At 34.9% G+C, this 20,699-nt stretch overlaps 1 protein-coding gene, 1 long non-coding RNA gene and 1 other non-coding gene across 11 annotated transcripts in view; 2 read left to right on the top strand and 1 right to left on the bottom strand.

The window, feature by feature from the left end:
- LOC120886327 (uncharacterized) overlaps positions 1-20,699 on the bottom strand; it is a 199,945-nt gene that overhangs the window by 19,722 nt on the left and 159,524 nt on the right. For 6 of the 7 annotated variants that reach the window (XR_013438810.1, XR_013438811.1, XR_013438809.1 and 3 more), the window contains 3 exons: positions 15,423-15,490; positions 8,358-8,457; positions 3,903-4,280 (listed from right to left, as the gene is read on the bottom strand). This is a non-coding gene — a long non-coding RNA (uncharacterized LOC120886327). The remainder of the gene's footprint in view (positions 1-3,902; positions 4,281-8,357; positions 8,458-15,422; positions 15,491-20,699) is intronic. The other variant, XR_005729259.2, reaches the window with a different exon arrangement.
- Positions 1-20,699, top strand: part of Golm2 (golgi membrane protein 2) — a 100,106-nt gene that overhangs the window by 24,709 nt on the left and 54,698 nt on the right. For all 3 annotated transcript variants that reach the window (XM_005316504.5, XM_005316502.5, XM_040274928.2), the window contains 3 exons: positions 9,990-10,044; positions 15,436-15,538; positions 17,647-17,737. In XM_005316504.5, the coding sequence (XP_005316561.1) occupies positions 9,990-10,044; positions 15,436-15,538; positions 17,647-17,737 (249 nt within the window). The remainder of the gene's footprint in view (positions 1-9,989; positions 10,045-15,435; positions 15,539-17,646; positions 17,738-20,699) is intronic.
- On the top strand, positions 3,902-4,016 carry LOC120887060 (small nucleolar RNA SNORA38). The gene has a single exon (XR_005730229.1). It is a non-coding gene; the product is annotated as a small nucleolar RNA SNORA38 (small nucleolar RNA).

Genomic DNA, 20,699 nt, shown 5'->3' with positions numbered 1-20,699 from the left:
TGAACAGACACTTCTCAGAAGAGGATATACAATCAATCAACAAATATATGAAAAAATGCTCATCATCTCTAGCAATCAGAGAAATGTAAATCAAAACTACTATAAGATACCATCTCACTACAGTCAGAATGGCAGCTATTATGAAGAAAAACAACAATAAGTGTTGGAGAGGATGTGGGGAAAAGGTATACTTATATATAATTGGTACAGCCAATATGGAAAGCAGTATGGAGATTCCTTGGAAATCTGGGAATGGAACCACCATTTGACCCAGCTATCCCTCTCCTGGGACTGTACCCAAAAGACTTATAAAAAAGCATAATACAGGGACACAACCATATCAATGTTTATAGCAGCACAATTCACAATAGCTAAACTATGGAGCCAACCTAGATGCCCTTCAGTGAATGAATGGATAAAAGAAATGTGGCATATATACACAATGGAATTTTACTCAGCATTAAAAGAGAATAAAAATCATGGCATTTGCAGGTAAATGGATGGTGTTGGAGAAGAAATGCTGAGTGAAGTTAGCCAATCCCCAAAAAACAAATGCCGAATGTTTTCTCTCATATAAGGAGGCTGACTCATAGTGGGGTAAGGAGGGGGACCATGGGAGGATTAGATGAATTCTAGATTGGGAAAAGGGCTGGGAGGGAAAGGGAGGGGGCAGGAGATTAGCAAGGACTGTGGAATGTGATGGACATCATTATCCAAAGTACATGTATGGGGTGTCAACATACTTTATATATAAACAGAGATGAAAAATTGTGGTATATATGTGAAATAAGAATTGTAATGCAAAAAAAAGTACATGTATACAGGCATGAATTGGTATGAATATACTCTATATTCAAAGATATGAAAAATTGTACTCTATATGTGTAATAAGAATTGTGATGCATTCTGCTGTCATGTATTTAAAAAATGAAATCAATAAAACGAAAAAAATAATAAATTTTTGTAATTTACATTTACATAAAAAAAGAATGAATTATGTGGCTCTTTGTAGTAGACTTGGGTGTAGCAAGGTGTTTTGAGCATTGGAAAAGATTTTTCCCTAAGAGGGTCTCACTATGTTTCCCTGGTTATCTTTGAACTCCTGGGCTGAAGTGGTCCTCCTCCTTTAGTCTCCAGAGTAGAGTGGCTGCAACTACAGGCATATTGAAATTTGGATTGCAGTCTGTCTGGCCATAGATGAAAATTAAGCAAGGGATTGCCACAGTCTGGCTGGGCACAATCAGGAGCCACTTGTCAAAAGAAACTAACTTTATTTTTAGAACCACACACGGCAAACAAAACAGCTCCTCAGGAAAAACCCTCAGAGCCCAACTGCCACAACCGGCTTCCCACAAGCCTCTCTCCCAAAACCACAAGCCTCTCCACCTCCCACAATCCTCCTGCTCTTGAGGCCAATTGGCTGGGTCATGTGGGCGGAGCCAAAAAAGTCCCCCAATGAGCAGCTCTGTGGTCTGAAAGGGCAGGGAAACAGCCCAATGAGCATCACTGCAGAGGAGCCAATCAGCTAGATGTTGCTAGGGCCGCTTTGAGCCAATCATCAGCTGGCAGTCTGAAAGGGCGGGAAACAGCCCAATGAGCATCACCACAGAGGAGCCAATCAGCTAGATGTTGCTGGGGCCACTGTGAGCCAATCATCAGCTGGCAGTCTGAAAGTTTGCTGGGGCCCCTTCGGCTGTGGCTCTCAACAGATGGACTATGTCTGTGAAGGTCTATTTGTCTATCTGGCCAAATCACCCATTATCCATATCTGTCTCTTATCTGCAAGTAAATTTGAAAGAAAAAAATTATTTGGTATCTTTCTTGCCTATTATAAGTAGAATATCCTGGATGTTATAAGTGAATAAAAGGTCTTAAAATAATAATTTAAAAATACCCCTAATGAATCCAGATAATGAGCATCCTTTTATAAATAATGAATTAAATTATACTTTTTAGAGTTTATGTGTTATCACCTGTCTGGAATATATTTAGGAAAAGAAGAAAAGTATTCCTATAGTTTTGTCAATTCAACAGAAGAGTATGTGTGGCAAAGTGAAAATAATTTATTTTTCCATTAGGTAATAGTAAGAACTAAAATTAATTTTTCAAGAGCTGGGAAGTTTTGGCAGACTCATTTAGAAGATAAGCAAATTACTTTTGGGATACGAGGAAACTAAAAGTAATAGGAGGAATAACTAGAAGAGAAGTTTTTTTTTTTTTTTTTAGAGGTGATGGGATGGTGGAGGTATCAAAGGAAGTAAAGGCTCTGAGAATGGTTAAAGCTAAAGGAATTAAAGAGCTAAACAGTCCTATCTGTGTGCAGATATGATTAATGAAAAGCATAAAAGGAAAAAGAGTTGAAGAAATTGGAACAAATATTAAAAATCAGAAAGCAAATAGGAGAAGTCTTTATAACCAGACTCAAGCAAACATAAGCTTAAAGCCAAAATATAAGTCATGGATTTCCACTTCTTAGATTTTTGCAAGGAGATTTGGTAGGTGAAAACACATTTAGTTTCCTTAAGTTAATATTGAATGTTTGAGGAATTTTTTTAACTTGTTTGACATGAGAAGAATTTGAGGGGTGGGGATTTTAGGTGAAGAAATGGGTGATCAGGTGGCTGTAATATTGTGTCAAAAAGATGAGCAAATAATGCAACAACAGACACCTAGGTTCTGTAAGTGAGCAAACCAAAAAGTTACTGAAGAGGGAAAGGAACTTCTGGGTTTAATGGCCACAGCCACTGGAGTCTGTATTAATCATTAAGCACATTCTTAGCATGTCTTTGGAAGTGGAGTTGATAAGCAGAATGAAACTGGCATTAATAGGAAGTGGGAGAAATCTGAGAACTGGTACCTGCTATTAATATTAAACACTGAATAAAAGATTTTTTGTAAAAATCTTGTAGGAAAGATTGATGGGAATAGTAGAGAAGATGAGATGCCAAGGGAACAATTTGCCATAAATGAGATGTGAAGAAGCTAAGTGAAAAAAATAACAGTATATGGCAAAGGAATGTGGTGGGAAATAAATTTATTATGCTTAGATTAAGAAAAGGCTTTCATTAAGTCAAGCTGTGATTTTCTCTTTAATATGCAAAATACATTGTTCCAGGGCTGTTTTTAGAAATGTGAGAACTTAAATATATTGAGATCAGCATCTCCATTCTTCTTTATTTTATTTGTTTATTTTTATCTGGTGCTGAGGATCGAACCCAGTGCCTCACGCATGCTAGGCAAGCGCTCTTCCATTGAGCTACAGCCCCAGCCCAACATCTTCATTTTTAATAAAGAATTTTGAAGAGAAAATTGAAATGATAAGAATAAAGCAGTATTCCCCATATAATCCTCTACTTTTTTTGTAATGTATAGATTGACTTATCCTTTTAAAAATTTTATTTAAGTATATAAGTACAGAAAGGAGATAGTCCAAGGAAGCTGATGCCATTCATGACTTCTATTTTAATAATTTTTTATTTGTTCTTTTTTTAAATTATGCATGACAGTAGAATGTATTTTGATATACATACATGGAGTATAAGTTTCCATTTTTGTGGTTGCATATGATGTGGAATTACACTGGTCATGTATTCATATCAACATAGAAAGTTATGTCCACTTCATTCTATGTCATCTCTATTCTCCTCTCCTCTCTCTTCCCCCATCTTCCCTTGTCCAATCTGGTGCATTCAAGAATAGCATCCCCTCTAGCAATTTCAGAAACAGGTTTAAAATAGAGATTACTGAGAAGCCGACATAGTATCATAAAAATGTGTTAAAAAACAAGTAATATACACTTTTTGAAAACAAGACTACATGTTATGTTCTTTGGAGGGGCAACAAATACAAAAGGAAATTGAATCATGAGAACAAAGAGATCAGTAAAGAATGTAAACATTTACCCTCCTACAAAGGCGTGTCTTTGGTTCCCAGTCTTTGGAGGAAAAGAAATGTGGATTTGGAGAAGTGTGGGGCCAGCTTGCTCCTCCAGGACTCCAAACAATCATTCCACATAGAGGGGGAAAAAAAAAGAATGTAAACATAGGCTAACTGAGAGTTAGTAGATAGCAGTTCTTAATAATTGATCAAATAATTGTTGTTAGTTTTTTCTGCTGCCTGTGAAGTTTTCTTTTAGTGATCTTATTCCAATGGCTTTGAATACCTTTTGCATGCTCATTTCTCTGTAATCATCCCCAAGTTCCTGACCCATATGCCCAACTGTGTACTGAAGATCTCTTCTTGGGTATGTCAGAAATGCCTCAAAGTCAATTGGTCCAGATCTGAAAAAATAATTTCCCCGCTTCACCCACAAGTGTCTTTCTCTTTTTCTGTTTTACAGAGAATTGTATTCTTACTCATCACATCCTTCTGTTTTTTTTTCTTTCTAATACTGAGCTCTATCCCCAGTAATTTTTATTTTTCATTTTGAGACATGGTTTCCCTAAATTGCCCAGGGTGGCCTCTAACTTGCAATCCTTCTTTATTAGCCTCCTGAGTAGTTGGGATTTCAGACCTGTGCCACCACACCTGGTTAGAAATCTTAACATAATCCTCGACATTTCTTTTGTTGAATCTCTTAGTTTTCTGATCTAATCAATCAGCAGGAGGATTCATTCTTCAACTTTAATATTTCTCATTTATTTATCTCTCTGTTCATATTAGTTTAGACCATGGGTTGGCAGACTTCTATAAAAGTATGGATATTAAATACTTTAGGCTTTGCAGGCCATATAATCTGTCCCTGCTAGTATGTCTGGGAAGTAGCCACAGACAATATGTAAATGATTGTTGTGACTGATTTCCCATGAAATCTTCATTGAAATTTGAATTTCATTTAATTCATAAAAATATTTATATATATCACAAAGTTTTTTTTTTCCCTTCTCCCCATTTAAAAACTGTAACAACTAGGCCAGGTGTGGTTGGTGCCACATGCTAATGATTGCAGCTATTTGGGAGGCTAAGGCCTACAAGTTTGAGGCCAGCCTGGGCAACTTAATAAAAATAAAAAGAGCTGTCAATACAGGACATTGGTAGAGCGTTTTCCTAGCAAGGGATCCTGGGTTTAATTGCCAGTACTACAAAACAAAAACCCATATGAAACAAACTAACAACTGGGTTATAGCACAGTGGCAGAGCACTTAAGGTCCTGGCTACCATCCCCAGCTCCAAAACAACAACAATAAACTATGGTTCAACATACAGAAATCAATAAATATAATTCATCACATCAATAGACTTAAAGATAAGAACCATATGATTATAACAATTGATGCAGAGAAAGCATTTGACAAAATATAGCACCCTTTCATGTTCAAAACACTAGAAAAACTAGGGATAATAGGAACATTCCTCAACATTGTAAAAGCTATCTAGGTTAAAGCCGAGACCAACATCATTCTAACTGCAGAAGAATTGGAAGCATTCCCTTTAAAAAATGGAACTAGACAGGGATGCCCTCCTTCACCACTTCTATTCAACATAGTCCTTGAAACTCTAGCCAGAGCAATTAGACAGACAAAATAAATTAAAGGAAAAGAAGAATTCAAACTACCATTATTTATTGATGACATGATTCTATACTTAGAGGATCCAAAAAACTCCACCAGAAAACTTCTAGAATTAATTAATGAATTCAGCAAAGTAGCAGGATATAAAATCAATACCCATAAATCAAATACATTTCTTTTTAAAAAAATATTATTTATTCATTTTTATGTGGTGCTAAGGATCGAACCCAGTGCCTCACATGTGTGAGGCAAGCACTCTACCACTGAACTACAGCCCCAGCCCTCAAATGATTTCTATACAACAATGACGAATCCTCTGAAAGAGAAATTAGGAAAACTACCCCATTCACAATAGCCTCAAAAAAATAAAACAAAACTTGGGAATCAACAAAAGGGGTGAAAGACCTCTACAATGAAAACTACACAATACTCAAGAAAGAAATTGAAGAAGACCTTAGAAGATGGCAAGATCTCCCATGCTCTTGGATAGGCAAAATTAATATTGTCAAAATGGCCATTCTATCCAAAGTGCTAAACAGATTCAGTGCAATTCCAATTAAAATCCCAACATCATTCCTTATAGAAATAGAAAAAGCAATCATGAAATTCATTTGGAAAAATAAAGAGACCCAGAAAAGCAATCCTTAGCAAGAAGAGTGAAGCAGGAGGCATCACAATAGCAGACCTTAAACTATACTATAAAGCTGTGGTAACAAAAACAGTATGGTATTGGCACCAAAATAGACATGTAGACCAATGGTATAGAATAGAAGATGCAGAGACAATCCCACGTAAATACATTTATGTCCAAATATACAAAGGGCCAAAAACATACATTGGAGAAAAGATAATCTCTTCAACAAATGGTGCTAGGAGAACTAAAAATCCATATGCAGCAAAATGAAAATAACCACTATGTCTTACCATGCACAAAAGTCAACTCAAAAGTGGATCAAGGACCTAGGAATTAGTCCAGTGACCCTGCGCCTAATAGAGAAAAAAGTAGTCCCAAGTTTTCATCATATCAGATTAGGCCTCAACTTCCTTAAGAAAACTCAAGTGCAAGAAATAAAAATCAAGAATTTATAAATGGAATGGACTCAAACTAAAAAGCTTCTCAGCTTAAGAAACAATGATGTAAACAGGGAACCTATATTTTGGGAGCAAATTTTTGCCACATACATGTCAGATAGAGCACTAATTTTCAGGATATATAAAGAACTCAAAAAACTTAACAAAAAACCAACCCAATCAATAAATGGGCTAAGGAGCTGAGCATACACTTTATAGAAGATATACATTCAATCAACAAATGTATGAAAAAATGTTCAGTATCTCTAGTAATTAGAGAATTGCAAATCAAAACTATTCTAAGATTTCACCTCATGCTAGTCAGAATGGCAGTTTTCAAGAATATAGACCACGGGGACACAGCTCAGTTGGCAGAGTACTCGCCTTGCATGCACAAGGCCCTGGGTTCAATCCTCAGCATTGGTGAGGCATTTAGCAACTCAGTGAGAACTTGTCTCTAAATAAATACAATAGGGATGGAGATGTGGCTCAGTGGTTGAGTGCCCCTGAATTCAATCCCCAGTACCCACTGCCAAAAATACAACAAACAAAAAAACATAATAAATAAATGTTGGTGAGGATATGGGGGAAGAGGCATACTCATACATTGCTGGTGGGATTGCAAATTGGTGCAACCAATCTGGAAAGCAGTATGGAGATTCCTCAGAAAACTTAGGATGGTACCACCATTTGACCCAGCTATCCCACTCCTCAGTCTATACCCAAAGGACTTAAAAATCCCCATACGTAGTAATGCAGCTCAATTCACAATAGCTAAACTGTGGAACCAACCTAGATGTCCTTCAATACATGAATGGATAAAGAAGCTATGGTACATAGACATAATGGAATATTACTCAGCATTAAAAGAAAATTATGGCATTTGTAGGTAAATGGACGGAGTTGGAGAAGATCATGCTAAGCAAAGTAAATCAATCCCAAAAAACTGAAGGTCGAAAGTTCTCTCTTGAAAAGTAGATGCTGATCCATAATGGGGATGGGGGAGGCATGGGAAAAATGGAGGAACTTTGGGCAAAGAGGAGGGAGGGGAGGGAGGATATACAGGGTCAGGAAAGATGGTGGAATGAGATGGACATCATTACCCTAGGTACATGTATGACTGCACATATGGTGTGATGTCACATTGTGTACAACCATAGAAATGTAAAGTTGTGCTGCAGTTGTGTACAATGAATCAAAATGCATTCTGCTGTCATATATACCTAATTTAAATAAATAACTAAAAATTAAAAAAAAAACCAATGAACTAAACGAGGCATGGTGGCACCTGCCTGTAATCCCAGCTGCTCAAGAGGCTGTGGCACGAGGATCTCAAGTTTTAAGCCAGCCTAAACAATTTAGCAAGACCCTGTTTAAAAACTAAAAAGGGCCAGGCACGGTGGCACATACCTATAATCCCAGTGTCTCGGGAGGCTGAGGTAGGAGGATTGAGTTTAAAGTGAGTTTAAGCCAGCCTAAGCAAAAGTGAGGTGCTAAACTACTCAGTGAGACTCTGTCTCTAAATCAGTGCAAAATAGGGCTAGGGATGTGGCTCAGTGGTCAAGTGTCCCTGAGTTTAATCCCCTGTACCCAAAATCTAAAAAGGACTTGGAATGTAGCTCGGCTGTAAAGGATCAATCTTTAGTAATGCAAAAATAAATAAAAAACAAAACAATAATAAAAACTGTAACAACCATCTTTAGTTTGTTATCCTTACAAAAAGGATTCACAGACCATAGTTTGCACAACATTGGCTTAACCAACATATTCTCTTACCTCTATTGTGACCATAGTCTCTGTTTTCATCTTTCTCCCTCTAATCTTGCTTCCTCTGGTTTTCTCTTCAGACTGCATTTCATTTCCTTATTTAAAAGTCCTTAAAGAGTTGACCATGTTATTTTATGGGATGTACCTACATTGTTTGTCAGATCCTTTATAATATAGACCTTGTTTATCTTTCTGTATGTCTTACCACATTTCCCTAAATTTTCTGTTCCAACTTCTTGGAACTGTTTGCAATTCCTAGAATATTCAGTGTTTTTCACTTCAAGTTTTGACATGCTTCGAATATCTTTCCTCCTTACTTCTCCTGCCTTCCATTTGGCTAAACACTGTTCTTTCTGCAGGAGTCATTTCAGCCATGGTCATCATCTCTAGGATGTTTCCTCTTTTCCCCCAAGGGTAGTTTTAAAGTGCTTTCCCAACTAAGTTCTCCTATCATGTCTATAGAACCCAATGATATAATTTATTTTGCTATATTGTAATTGCCCAGTTACCTAACTCCCTCTTCAAAACAGTGAGCTCCTTCCTTCAGTACATAGAGTTTTTTCATTGTTTTATCTTGTACATTTTCTTTCATGTTAAAAAATTGAGATACAACTCATGCACCATAAAATTTACCTTTTTAAAATATAATTCAGGGGGTTTTAGTATATTCATAATGTTGTATAATTATCACTATTATCTAATTCCAGAACATTTTCATCCCCAGAAAACAAATCCCATGCCCATTAAGAAGTCACTCCTCAAGGTAGGGGACATAGCTTAGTGGTAGAATGTGTCCTCACCATGCATGATGCCCTGGGTTTGATCCTTAGCATGGAAAATAAAAATAAAAATAAAAATTCCTCATTCCTTCCTACCTCCAACCATTAATCTTACTTTCTGTCTTTGTGGATTTGTCTGTTCTTTATAATTCACATAGATGGAATCAGACAGTATTTGTCCATTGTGACTGATCTCTTCCACACAGCATATATAATGTTTTCAAATGTTTTATCATGTACTAGGACTTCATTCATTTTATATGACTGCATATCAACATTTTAAACTTCATTCTTCAAACCCCTTAGAAATTTAGAATGGAATGGGACTCCTAGACTCTGACTCTTGCTTCAAAACAGTTCGGCTTTCTCTGCTACTTGTTTATGGATAAACATTCATTTTGAATTTGAAAGTCACTAGCCTTTTGATTGAAGAATAGATTTCACCTGGTTCTAAAGGGGATGCTTTACTACTTAGCCACTTCCCCAGTCTTTTTTGGTTTTGTCTCACTAAGTTTCTTAGGGCCTTTCTAAGTTGCTGAGGCTGGCCTCAAAGTTGCCATCCTCCTGCTTCAGTCTCCCAAATTGCTGGGATAATACTCATGAGTCATCGTGCCTGGTATACTTTCGAACTTTTGAAAGTTGTTACACTGTATATCAAGTAAAGTGAATATTTTCATGCAAATTTCAAAGAAGCATTATAAAATTAGAATTTATATAATTTCTTTTTGAAAAGAGATAGGGTATAAATAATCAGTTTTTGTTTGCATTTATGATCAAGCACAAAATGAATATGATGAGCAAAATAAGATACATATGAGGAAAACTGTATTCTTTAGTAAAATGAAAACTTAATTTTTTTCAGGTTAAACTACAGAACAACATATCATATCAGATGGCAGACATACATCATTTAAAGGGTAAGAAACTTAATTATATTAAAGATAGAGATTATTAAAAGTCTATTCAAGAATTAAGAAATACTAGTTAGGTAAATGAGAGAATTTTCTGAACAAAGCTTCTCTGATGACAAAACATTTATCCCTTTATCGTAAGATATAATGAAAAATTATTTAATGTTGTTTTTTAAGTTGTAAATATAAGTTAAAATTTGAGATCTGTGTCTTAATCTTGTATGTAAACAGAGTTCATGCAATAAAATGTTATTCAAAGAATCCTGAAAGAAAATTGAACTGTAGTAGATTTAGAAGCCATCGAATTTCTATAGAAAAGATGAGTGTTTTCTCTGTGTTGGGTCTAATGTGCTAAAATTCTAATGTGCTAAAATAACATATTCAGATTCAGGGATGCTTTGGACAGGTCCTCTAAGCTTAGTGCTTTGGATTCTCTGGAACCAGAAAGAAACCTGAGTGATAGATAAATATATAATAAATAAAAATACTAATTTTAGCAGTACCCACATATACACATTTTCTCTTTCATGAAGTAATAGAAAGTGACTTATTTCTCTTTCATGAAGTAATAGGAAGTAATAGGAAGTGTTTTTATGGGAAAAATATGTAAAGTGAAGAAGCACTACACTTTGCTTCTGTTGCTTCATATCATCTGCCAGCCTTTTGGAGTTTGGGGTCTGAGGACCAACTCAACCTTTTTGTTTATAGACCTGTGTATTTTAAAACCTTATACACATTGACTCAAAGTGTATATTTTTGGGGATAGTACATGCTTTCTAATTTTGTAAATATCCTTTTATTCTTTTATCATTTTGAGCCTCTTTTATATAGAATTAGATGATCTATTTTTATCATCCTTAAAGAAGCCAACCTAAGCTTTCTTTGTAATGTAGTAAAGTTTTTCTCCTCATCTAGCAAAACTATTTGAAAGTGTTATTTGTGTTTTGCAACCCTAAAATAAAAATTGTTCATTTTTTGGTATCTATGATTTAGAACAACTTTAACTTTGTATCAGAAATGCTTCTTATTTGTTGCATTTGTTTTTGTTGCATCCAGTGTCTTTCTTCTACTCTTTTTGACTCACAGAGTACATTAGTATGACAGAAGATGTGTCACTGTCGTGCTGCTTGCAGTTTGCAGTTTTTACAAATGAGTCCACTAGTTATCAAAGTATATTTTTTGGGTTTCTTGCACCAGGCATATGCATTTAATCCCAGCAGCTCTGGAGGCTGAGACAGGAAGATCGCGAGTTCAAAGACAGCTTCAGCAACTTAGGGAGGCCTTAAGTAACTCAGTGAGACCTTGTCTGTAAATAAAATATTTTAAAATAGGGGCAGGGGATGTGGCTCAGTGATTAAGCGCCCCTGGGTTCAATCCCCAGTATAAAAACATTATATTTCTTATTAAATAGTAATAAGTCAATTGAGTAAGAAGTCCTGTGGCTTCTGTTAATGTATGTTAAGGAAAATAACAACCTATATACTGAGTAAAAATCTTTATGGAACTGAGTGTGTTGAGGTAGATCTTAAAATATTTTGAAATTTTGTGTGGTACTCTTGAGCAGAGAAAAAGACTGATTTGGAGCTATACCTGTATGACTTTTGATTTTTAGTGCACTCACTGAAGCTTAGACTATTTTTTTTTTTTTTAAAGCAATGGGGATTGAACCCAGGGCCTTGAACATGCTAGGCAAACACTTTTCCACTGAACTACATTCTCAGTCCTTTATAAAAATAAATTTATCTTTTTAATTAACTTATTTATTTTATGGTTCTGGGGATTGTGGTTCCAGGGCACTCTACCATTGAGCTACATCCCTGGCTCTTTATTTTGTATTTTGAGACAGGATCTCACTAAGTTGCCAGGCTGGCCTCAAATTTATAATCCTCCTCCTCAGCCTCTAGTTGCTGGGTTATAGACATGAGCTGATTTTTAAGATTGAATTTCATCTTTTATAACTTGAATGGTTTCTAATGAAATAAACTTCTCGACAAGTTAATTACCAAATCCAGATTTGAATTTTTTAAAATTAATACTCAGCATACTGAAATTAATAGATACTGAGACCCTTAAAAAAACTATGGTGATAAATATTTCTTGGAAATGAAATTAATAAGAATTGTTTTTCAAATTCATGAAATAATACATTAACTAGTTTACATGAATTAGTATGCATTTATTTATTTTGAGTGTTTCACCTTCTTTTTGGGCCAATTACAGAAAGAAAATTTGAAGTCAAAATTTTCTAGAAGTAAATATTTTTTTGCTTTAAAAATTCCCAGTGTTAAGAGGACTGGGATATAGCTCAGTGGTAGAATATTTGTCTAGCATGCAAGTTGTCCTGGGTTTAATTCCCAGCATCATGGGGGTGAGTGGGGGAAGCTAGTCCTAAATAACATCTTTCATACCTACCCCTCATTTTTAGAAGTTAAATTAAGGAAGTATAGCCATGCTTTTCTATAACATACTCTGATATTACATTCAGAGATAGAAGGCCCTGCACTATCAGCTGGGGACTTACTTATATTCAATCTTCCCAGCGAATCTTGACCAAGAGCAGCCACAATAGATACATCTTATGCCAGGTTATATAAAGAAAACATATGCCAGTTAGTTGGAAGTTAAATTATGATAAAGAAAAGTTTTGTCTTTACTTTCTGGTCTATTTATTTTTTCTGTTTCAAGTCTTTGTTTTGACTTACTTAAAGCACCAATTGAATCTCTGCTTTTGTTTGTGGTGCTAAGGATTGAACCCAGAGCCAAGTACATGCTAGATAAACACTCTACTACTGAGCCACATCCCCAGCCTTAAATTCCTGCCTTATAATCCTTTTCCTTATCCAAACAGGAAATATTCTGATGGTTTACATGGCCTAAAACTCATTCATACTGTTTTGATTTTTCCTTGTTAATTGTATTTTAAGCTTTTTCTCTTCAATTATAAATGAAAGTTTTGTTTCCTGATGAGGAATTTCAATAGTTTTATGGGGAGACAGCAGCCATTCTACCTCTTGAAATGATACTAAATCTTAGGTTCATTCTGAAGCTACTTCAGGTATTTTACAGACTAGGAAAAGGAAGCCTAAATAAGGAGAAAGTTCTGTAATCTTTCTGTTCCCTTTTTCCTGAAAAGTGTTTACACTAACAATCACCAATTTTAGTTTATTCTTCATAGTTACTGATTTTTTTCTTCTTTTTTTAAATTGAAGTAACCTTCAGTTATAGAACCTATCTAGCCTGAGCACAGGTTTAATGAACTGGTTAGCTTCAAGGCTTTTTGATACTGCTTCTTGCAGGAATCTCATTGTCTCTCTAGAATCAATATTCATAGCTTGGGCCAAGCAGGGTTTCTTCTACTTCCAGCCTGCTAAATCTTAGGAGATGGGAATAGGGATCGGATAACGAACTGAATATATTATTTATGGTTACCTGGCTACTGATTAATCACACTTGTCTGAGGTCAGAATAGATCAACCATGTTACATATTGGAGAACAGAATGAAGTAGAAATTTAAAACATGGCCTAAATATGTAAAGACTATTAACTATAAACATTTTATACAAATATATATTTTTTCTTTTGTTGTGTTTGACATTGAACCAGAACTCTAGACAAGTTCTATACCAATGAGCTACAAGTCACTAATTTTTCATTTGTATATATATCAACAAATGTTCATGTAACTTAAAAAATTTATTAACTTTTATTGCCACAGTTATAATGCCACCAGACATAATCACTGATCACTTTGATGTAGTTTTATTCTTTTTTTTAACATGGATGCATTTATATGTTTACATCTGAGTTTTTTTGTTTGTTTTTGGTGCTGAGGATTGAAACTAAGACCTTGCAAATGCTAAGTAACTTGCTCTGCCACTAATCTAGCTACCCCCAACTCCTAAATCTGCTTTTTAAAAATATACACCCTGCTATATGCAGAGGATGCAAGTTTGAGGCCAGCCTGGGCAATTTGGTGAGACCTTGTCTTAAAAATTTTAAAAGGGCTGGGGATGCAGTAAGCATGTGTGAGGCCTTGGCTTCAGTCTCTAGTTCTGGGTGGGGGAAGGTGTTTGTATAATCTGAGTGTGTGTATGTGTGCATGCACGCACGCACATGTGCATGCACCTCCACACACAACTTGAGTCTTTTTAGAGAGTCTTTAGAGTAATAAGAATAATTTTATGAGCCTTCCATGAAAAACAGATGTTATATGGTTCATAGTATTGGTTCATTAATAGCTGCTTTTTATACAGTACAGATCTTTATCCCACTTATAAAAATTAGGACTTTTTTATTACTGATATTGCTTAATTGCTAAGGTTGTTAAGTAATTTTTTAATCATCTCTCCAAGAAATCAACATTTATTCTTCTTTGCCTGATTTTTTTCCTTTGTGAACTCACGTAATAAAGGAAAGAAATCTAGAAAATGGGTAGCCAGTGATTATGAATTAAATGTTTACAAAAGATTATCTGGCTCAGACTTTAATTTGCTATCCAGCTTGGAATTTCATATTATTCATTATAACTAAGAATGTCCTGATGACATGGTGGCACATGCCTATAATCCTAGCAAGTTGGGTGGCTAAGGCAGGAGGATTGCAAGTTCCAGGCCAGCCTCAGCAACCTAAAAAGTTCCTGTCTCAAAAGAAAAAAAATAAAAGGACTGGGGATGTGGCTTAGTAGTAAAGTACCTTGGGCTCAATCTCCAGTACTAAAACAAAACAAAACAAACAACAACATAAAAAAATTAAGCCCTAGATCAGAAATTATGAGTTTAAAAATGGAATTTTGAGTAAGTGGAGTAGTAGAATTAGAAATGAGATTTAAAGTGATTGCCATCTAAATTGGTAGACAGATGGGATTTAAAATTAAAAAGAAGACTTGAATTCTGTATCCATGGTGGTCATATCCATGATTTCTTTTTCTTCTTCTTTTAAAGCAGATAGGTTTAGAGAAAGAGGTAGTATTTTTGGTACTGTTGACATAGCATAGTATTTGTCTATTTAATATTCAAAGGTATATAATTTTACAAATATTTCAGGTTGATGTGAAAGGTGTTGAAGCTCTATTATTTTTAAAAATATTTATTTCTTTTACTTGTACACCTTTGTTTTTATTTATTTACTTTTATATGGTGCTGAGGATTGAACCCAGGGCCTTGCATGTGCTAGGTGAGCGCTCTACCACTGACCCACAACCTCATCCAGAAGCTATATTATTTTAAAAATAAGTCTTACTTACCATGAGTATGTTATGAAAGATAATTAAATTGTGCTATGATTTAATTTCCTGAGAATATGAATAAAGAAATTGAGAAATGTATGTAATTTTAAAACATTCCATAGTTTCTTAGTCAGTAAACTTAGTTCCTTTGGTTCTTACCTTGTGTGGATAGAACAACTTGCTGAACTTCGACAGGAGTTTCTTCGACAAGAAGACCAGCTTCAGGACTATCGGAAGAATAATACTTACCTTGTGAAGAGGTTAGAGTATGAAAGGTAAGATGATACATGCAACAGATATTTATGAAACTGAAATATTGTTTAACTTTGGAATTAATTAATTTCTTCTTTTCTGGATTATTTTTCTTTTTTTATATTCTTAGTTCTTTTAAGTTTGTTTCACTTTGTCTTTTGATGGCTTTTATTTTGATATGCTAAACATGAAAATATTTCTTATAAGACATGTTGAATTTGTCTATGTTGTGGTGTCCCATTGTGAAACATAAAACCTTAAATCTCTGAGTTTTATCAAATTGGATATAGCCAAGACTGAATTCTTTTTAAGGGGATCTTAAAGATGAAGCTGTCTTTGGGAGATGGCCCAAGAATAGCTAAGAGACTAAGAGTGCTGGTTGCTTCTCCTGCTCTGCACTTCAATTCCCTTGCTTACACTTCTACATTTTGTGATGAGGATGGGGAACCTCTTAGGGACTTTTCTAGCAAACATTCATTAAAAACTTTTATGATATTTTTGGTAAAAGTTATTATTTTAGATTTATACAGCAAAAATTAGAAAGACTCGCCATATTTTAAAAGCTTATCCATTTCTAATTTCTTACTGCTATAGGTTATCAGTATGCATCTGCACTTACATAAATGTATTTTAACCTAATAGTATTTAGTACTTTTCTGTGTAGTTATAGGATTTAAGATTTAACCTATTAATTAGGTATCATAGTAGGTGCCTATAATCCCACCTACTCAGGAGGCTGAGGCCTGCCTAGGCAACATAGTGAGAACCTGTCTCAAAAAAAGGAAAAAAGAAAAAAAGACTTAACATATTGAGGGGTAATATATTATTCAGCATATTAGTGTAACAAAACTTGTTTAATTTTTCCCAGTTTTTGGATCACTGTAGAAATTTCCCCTTTTTTCAATATTATGATTATCACAGCTTTAAAAATTTTTATGCAAAAAAGGCCCCCCCCTTATTTTACTAGTGTGTCTTCTCAAATGTAGAATTCTTGGGAAAGAATATTTTACCAATTTTTTGCTCTAACAGCATTGATGAGAGATAGCTTTCTAAAGTGATTATCTAGCCAGGCACACTTCTGAAATTCAGGCAACTCAGGAGGCTGAAGCAGGAGGATTGCATGTTCAAAACATGGTTGGGCAACTTAGACCCTGTCTCAAATTCACAAAAAGGGCTGAGACTAACTCAGAGGTGAAACATCCCTGGATTCTATCCCTGGTACTGCAAAAAAAAAAAAAAGATTATTCTAATTTTCTAATTTGTAATACTGATATTTACTCTAATATAGGAAAATAAGGTACTACCATATATCCATATAGAAAGTTTAATTTGCATTTTATAATTATGAAAGTTAATATTTTTCTGTGTACTTATGAACTATATATTTTTGCATGAATGATGTATTTGTATTCTTTGACTCTTAGTCCCACAGAAAGTTACCACCTTCAACTGTTTTGCTTTCTTTCACTTTTTCTTGATGATACACTCTTATCTTTTTTATTGGTTTCTTCCATTCCCCTTATTCTCTGGTTTAAAATTTTAGTGTTGTGTTTAAGATACTATTGGACAAAACAATAGTTGCCATTCTTTATCCACTCTAATAATTCTAGTCTTTCTCATCCTATTATTATAAACTGGTTTCACAGTTTTCTATAGTATTTTTCTCTTCTGTGGTTGAAATTAACTTTGACAATTGTTTCTTTATAAATGCAATATATAAAATGATGCAGTCAAGTTTGTTTTCTTTCCTTTTTTTTTTTTTCCTTTTTTGGTACTGGGGATTGAAACCAGGGGCGCTTAACCACTGAGCCACATTTTTTATATTTTATTTAGAGACAGGGTCTCATTGAGTTGCTTAGGGCCTCAGCCTCCTGAGCCCCTGGGAGTTTTCATCTTTTCAATTTATTTTTTCAGTTAACTTCATTGGTATTTCATATTTCCTATTAATGGTTCAAATATTTTAAAAATTCTGACTGTAAGTTATTTGTCTGTTTTTTTGTGTGTGTTATTATCTATTCACTCTTCTGCTTACTGAATGTTTTGTCTTTCTAAATGTGTGTGTCAACTTCCAGACAACTTTGAGAATTCAACCCAACATTATATAATCTAAAAGAATGCCTTTGTAATTTAGTTTTCAGTGTGGACAACAGATCAAAGAATTAAGAGCACAGCATGAAGAAAATATTAAAAAGTTAGCAGACCAGTTTTTGCAGGAACAAAAGGTAAATTTAAAAAATATATTTAAATCAAAATGTTTTTGTTATAAATCATGTAATTTGGGAATTAAAATTCTACTTTTGTCATAAAACATTGTATTTTGAAGTATTCTAGCCTGCCTAATTTTTATTTTTTTTTTAATATTTATTTTTTAGTTTTCGGTGGACACAACATCTTTATTTTATTTGTATGTGGTGCTAAGGCTTGAACCCAGCACCCCACGCACGCAAGGCGAGTGCACTACCGCTTGAGCCACATTCCCAGCCCTAGCCTGCCTAATTTTTAAAAAATGGTTTGTAGTAGCTTTACTGCTAAGTTAGACATTTACAAAAAATATCATCTTTGTTTATATTTGCAGTGTTGGGGTAGAACCCAGCATACTAGGCAAGGGCTTTATCACTGCACTTCAGCCTAGTACACTCTTAAGTCTTACGATATTTTAGCTTAAAAGTAGTTTTATTATCTAACTTTTTTAAAAATTAGAGCTTTATAGTTATACATCGTAGGTGGGTTCATCCTGACAAACACACATGCATTGAAATTGATTTTAGTTCACAATCCCTATTTTTCCCTCTAATCTTCCTTCCCCTCTCTCATTCTCCTTCTTCTACTCTACTAGACTTCCTTTCTCTCATCTATTAATTTGTATTTGATTGGTTCTTCATGTTATCTATCCTTTCCTCCCAGTTTCTTCAACTTCCACATATGAGAGAAAACATTCAACTTCTGAGTTTCTGAATTTGGCTTCTTTCACTTAACATGATATTCTTTATTTCCATCCATTTATAGGCAAATGCCATAATTGCATTCTTTTTTATGACTGAGTAGAATTCCTATTGTGTGTACGTGTGTGTGTGTATGTGTGTGTGTGTATCACAATTTCTTAATCCATTCATCTATTGACAGGCATCTGGTTTGATTCCATAACTTAATTATTTGAGTTGTACTGCAGTAAACATTGAGATGGCTATGTCACTGTAGGGTGATTTTAGATTTTTTTAGGAAAATACCAAGAAGTGAGATGGCTGGGTCATGTGGTGGTTCCATCCCTAGTTTTTTGCGGAATCTCCATACTTTTTTCCAGAGTGGTTGTACTAGTCTGCAGTCCCACCACCCAAACTTATATTGGAATATAAATTTTCAAAATAAGTTCTGAAAATGCTCTGGATTTTAAAAGGCTCTGTGGTAATATCTCCTTTTTCATCTCTAATCTTGTTGATTTCTGTCTTTTCATTCATTCTTTTGGCTATTTGGCTAAGGATTTCTCAATCTTATTTATTTTTTCAAAGTTGTATCTGACTTTTAAAAATAATTTTTTTCCCTCAGTAGTAATGCATCCCTATAGTCCCCAGCTACTTAAGAGACTGAGATAGAAGGATCACTTGAGCCCAGGAGTCCAAAATCAGCCTGGGCAATATAGCAAGATCTAGTCTTCAAAAAAGAAAAAGATGATGATGATGATGATAATTTTTATTGTTAATATATTTCTGAGATTTAAGGTAGATACCATTTTACTGAAAGTTGTCAATTACTTCCTTCCATTTGAAGAAAAAAATTAGAAACTTTTTATTTTTTTTTCAATCTTTGCTAGTCTGATACTGTTTCTTAAAATACAGAAATAAAACATTTAAAAGAAAAGAAAGAAATACCAGTCACTATAACCAATTTTTTTGGCAGGGGGCTGGTACCAGGAATTGAACTCAGGGCACTGGACCACTGAGCCACATCCCTAGCCCTATTTTGTATTTTTCTTTAGAGACAGGGTCTCACTGTATTGCTTTTGCTGAGGCTGGCTTTAAACTTGCAATCCTCCAGCCTCAGCCTCCCAAGCTGCTGGGATTACAGATGTGTACCACTGCACCTGGTACCAATTTTGATTCATACTTGTTTTTTTTTTCCTAGTGGTACTTTATGCATGCTAAACACAGGGCCTTATACATGCCAAAAACATGGTGTATCACTGAACTATGTCCCAACCCTGATTTATACTTTTTCAAAAATATTTTTAGTTGTAGATGGACACAATACCCTTATTTTATCTATTTATTTTTATGTGGTTCTGAGAATATAACCCAGTGCCTCACACATGCTAGGCAAGTGCTCTACCACTGAGCTACAACCCCAGCCCTAATTTATATTTTTTAACATAGCATATTCTTTTATTAATTTATCTACTTGAAGCTGATATATCATGAAGTTTTTTTTAGAAATAGAGGGAATTTTTCTGAAGATCACTAGCCATCAGGACCTGAGTAATTTTTATGACTCACCTCTAATCTCACCTGATTAGGCTTGGTTCTTATAAAGTCTTGTGATTAAAGTGAACAGGGATTTAATAGTGAAAGAATTTGTTTTTCTCTTTGGTAATGTCCACCTGTGTTCTATAAGGTAAGAACACAGGGTTTTGTTCTTTTTTTTTTTTTTTTGGTACCAAAGATTGAACCCAAGGGCACTTAACCATTGAGCCACTTCCCAGCCCTTTTTATGTTTTATTTTGAGATGGAGTCTCACTACGTTGTTTACGTCCTTACTAAGTTGCTGAGGTTGATCTCAAATCTGTGATCCTCCTACTTTAGTCTCCCCAGCTGCTGGATTATAGGCATGTACCACCACACCCAGCTCACAGGGTTTTGTTCTAAGTGTTTCCACCGTTTTATAGCAGGATATTGGGGTGTCATTTCTCTTTCATTTTCTGAATCTACAAAGTGGAATAGCTGCTGCCTATGTACAGTCTACTTTGAAGAGACATGAGGATGGATTGGTAGAGGAATGCAGACCTGAGTGAGTGACCGTATAGAGGCGTTAAGGGCAGCCAGAAGGTAGTACTGAGACTGAGAAGTTTGAAGAGCATAGCAGAACATATGAGGAAGGGGGAAAGAAGTTTGCTAGGCATTTGTGCCCTTCCAAAACTAGAATATAAATAATGGAGTAGATTTGCTCTCTTCTCCCAAGGCGGACAGATAAGTG

Source organism: Ictidomys tridecemlineatus, chromosome 5, assembly GCF_052094955.1.
Source record: "Ictidomys tridecemlineatus isolate mIctTri1 chromosome 5, mIctTri1.hap1, whole genome shotgun sequence".
Classification (NCBI taxonomy): domain Eukaryota; kingdom Metazoa; phylum Chordata; class Mammalia; order Rodentia; family Sciuridae; genus Ictidomys; species Ictidomys tridecemlineatus.
This window is presented reverse-complemented; position numbering and strand designations above follow the sequence as displayed.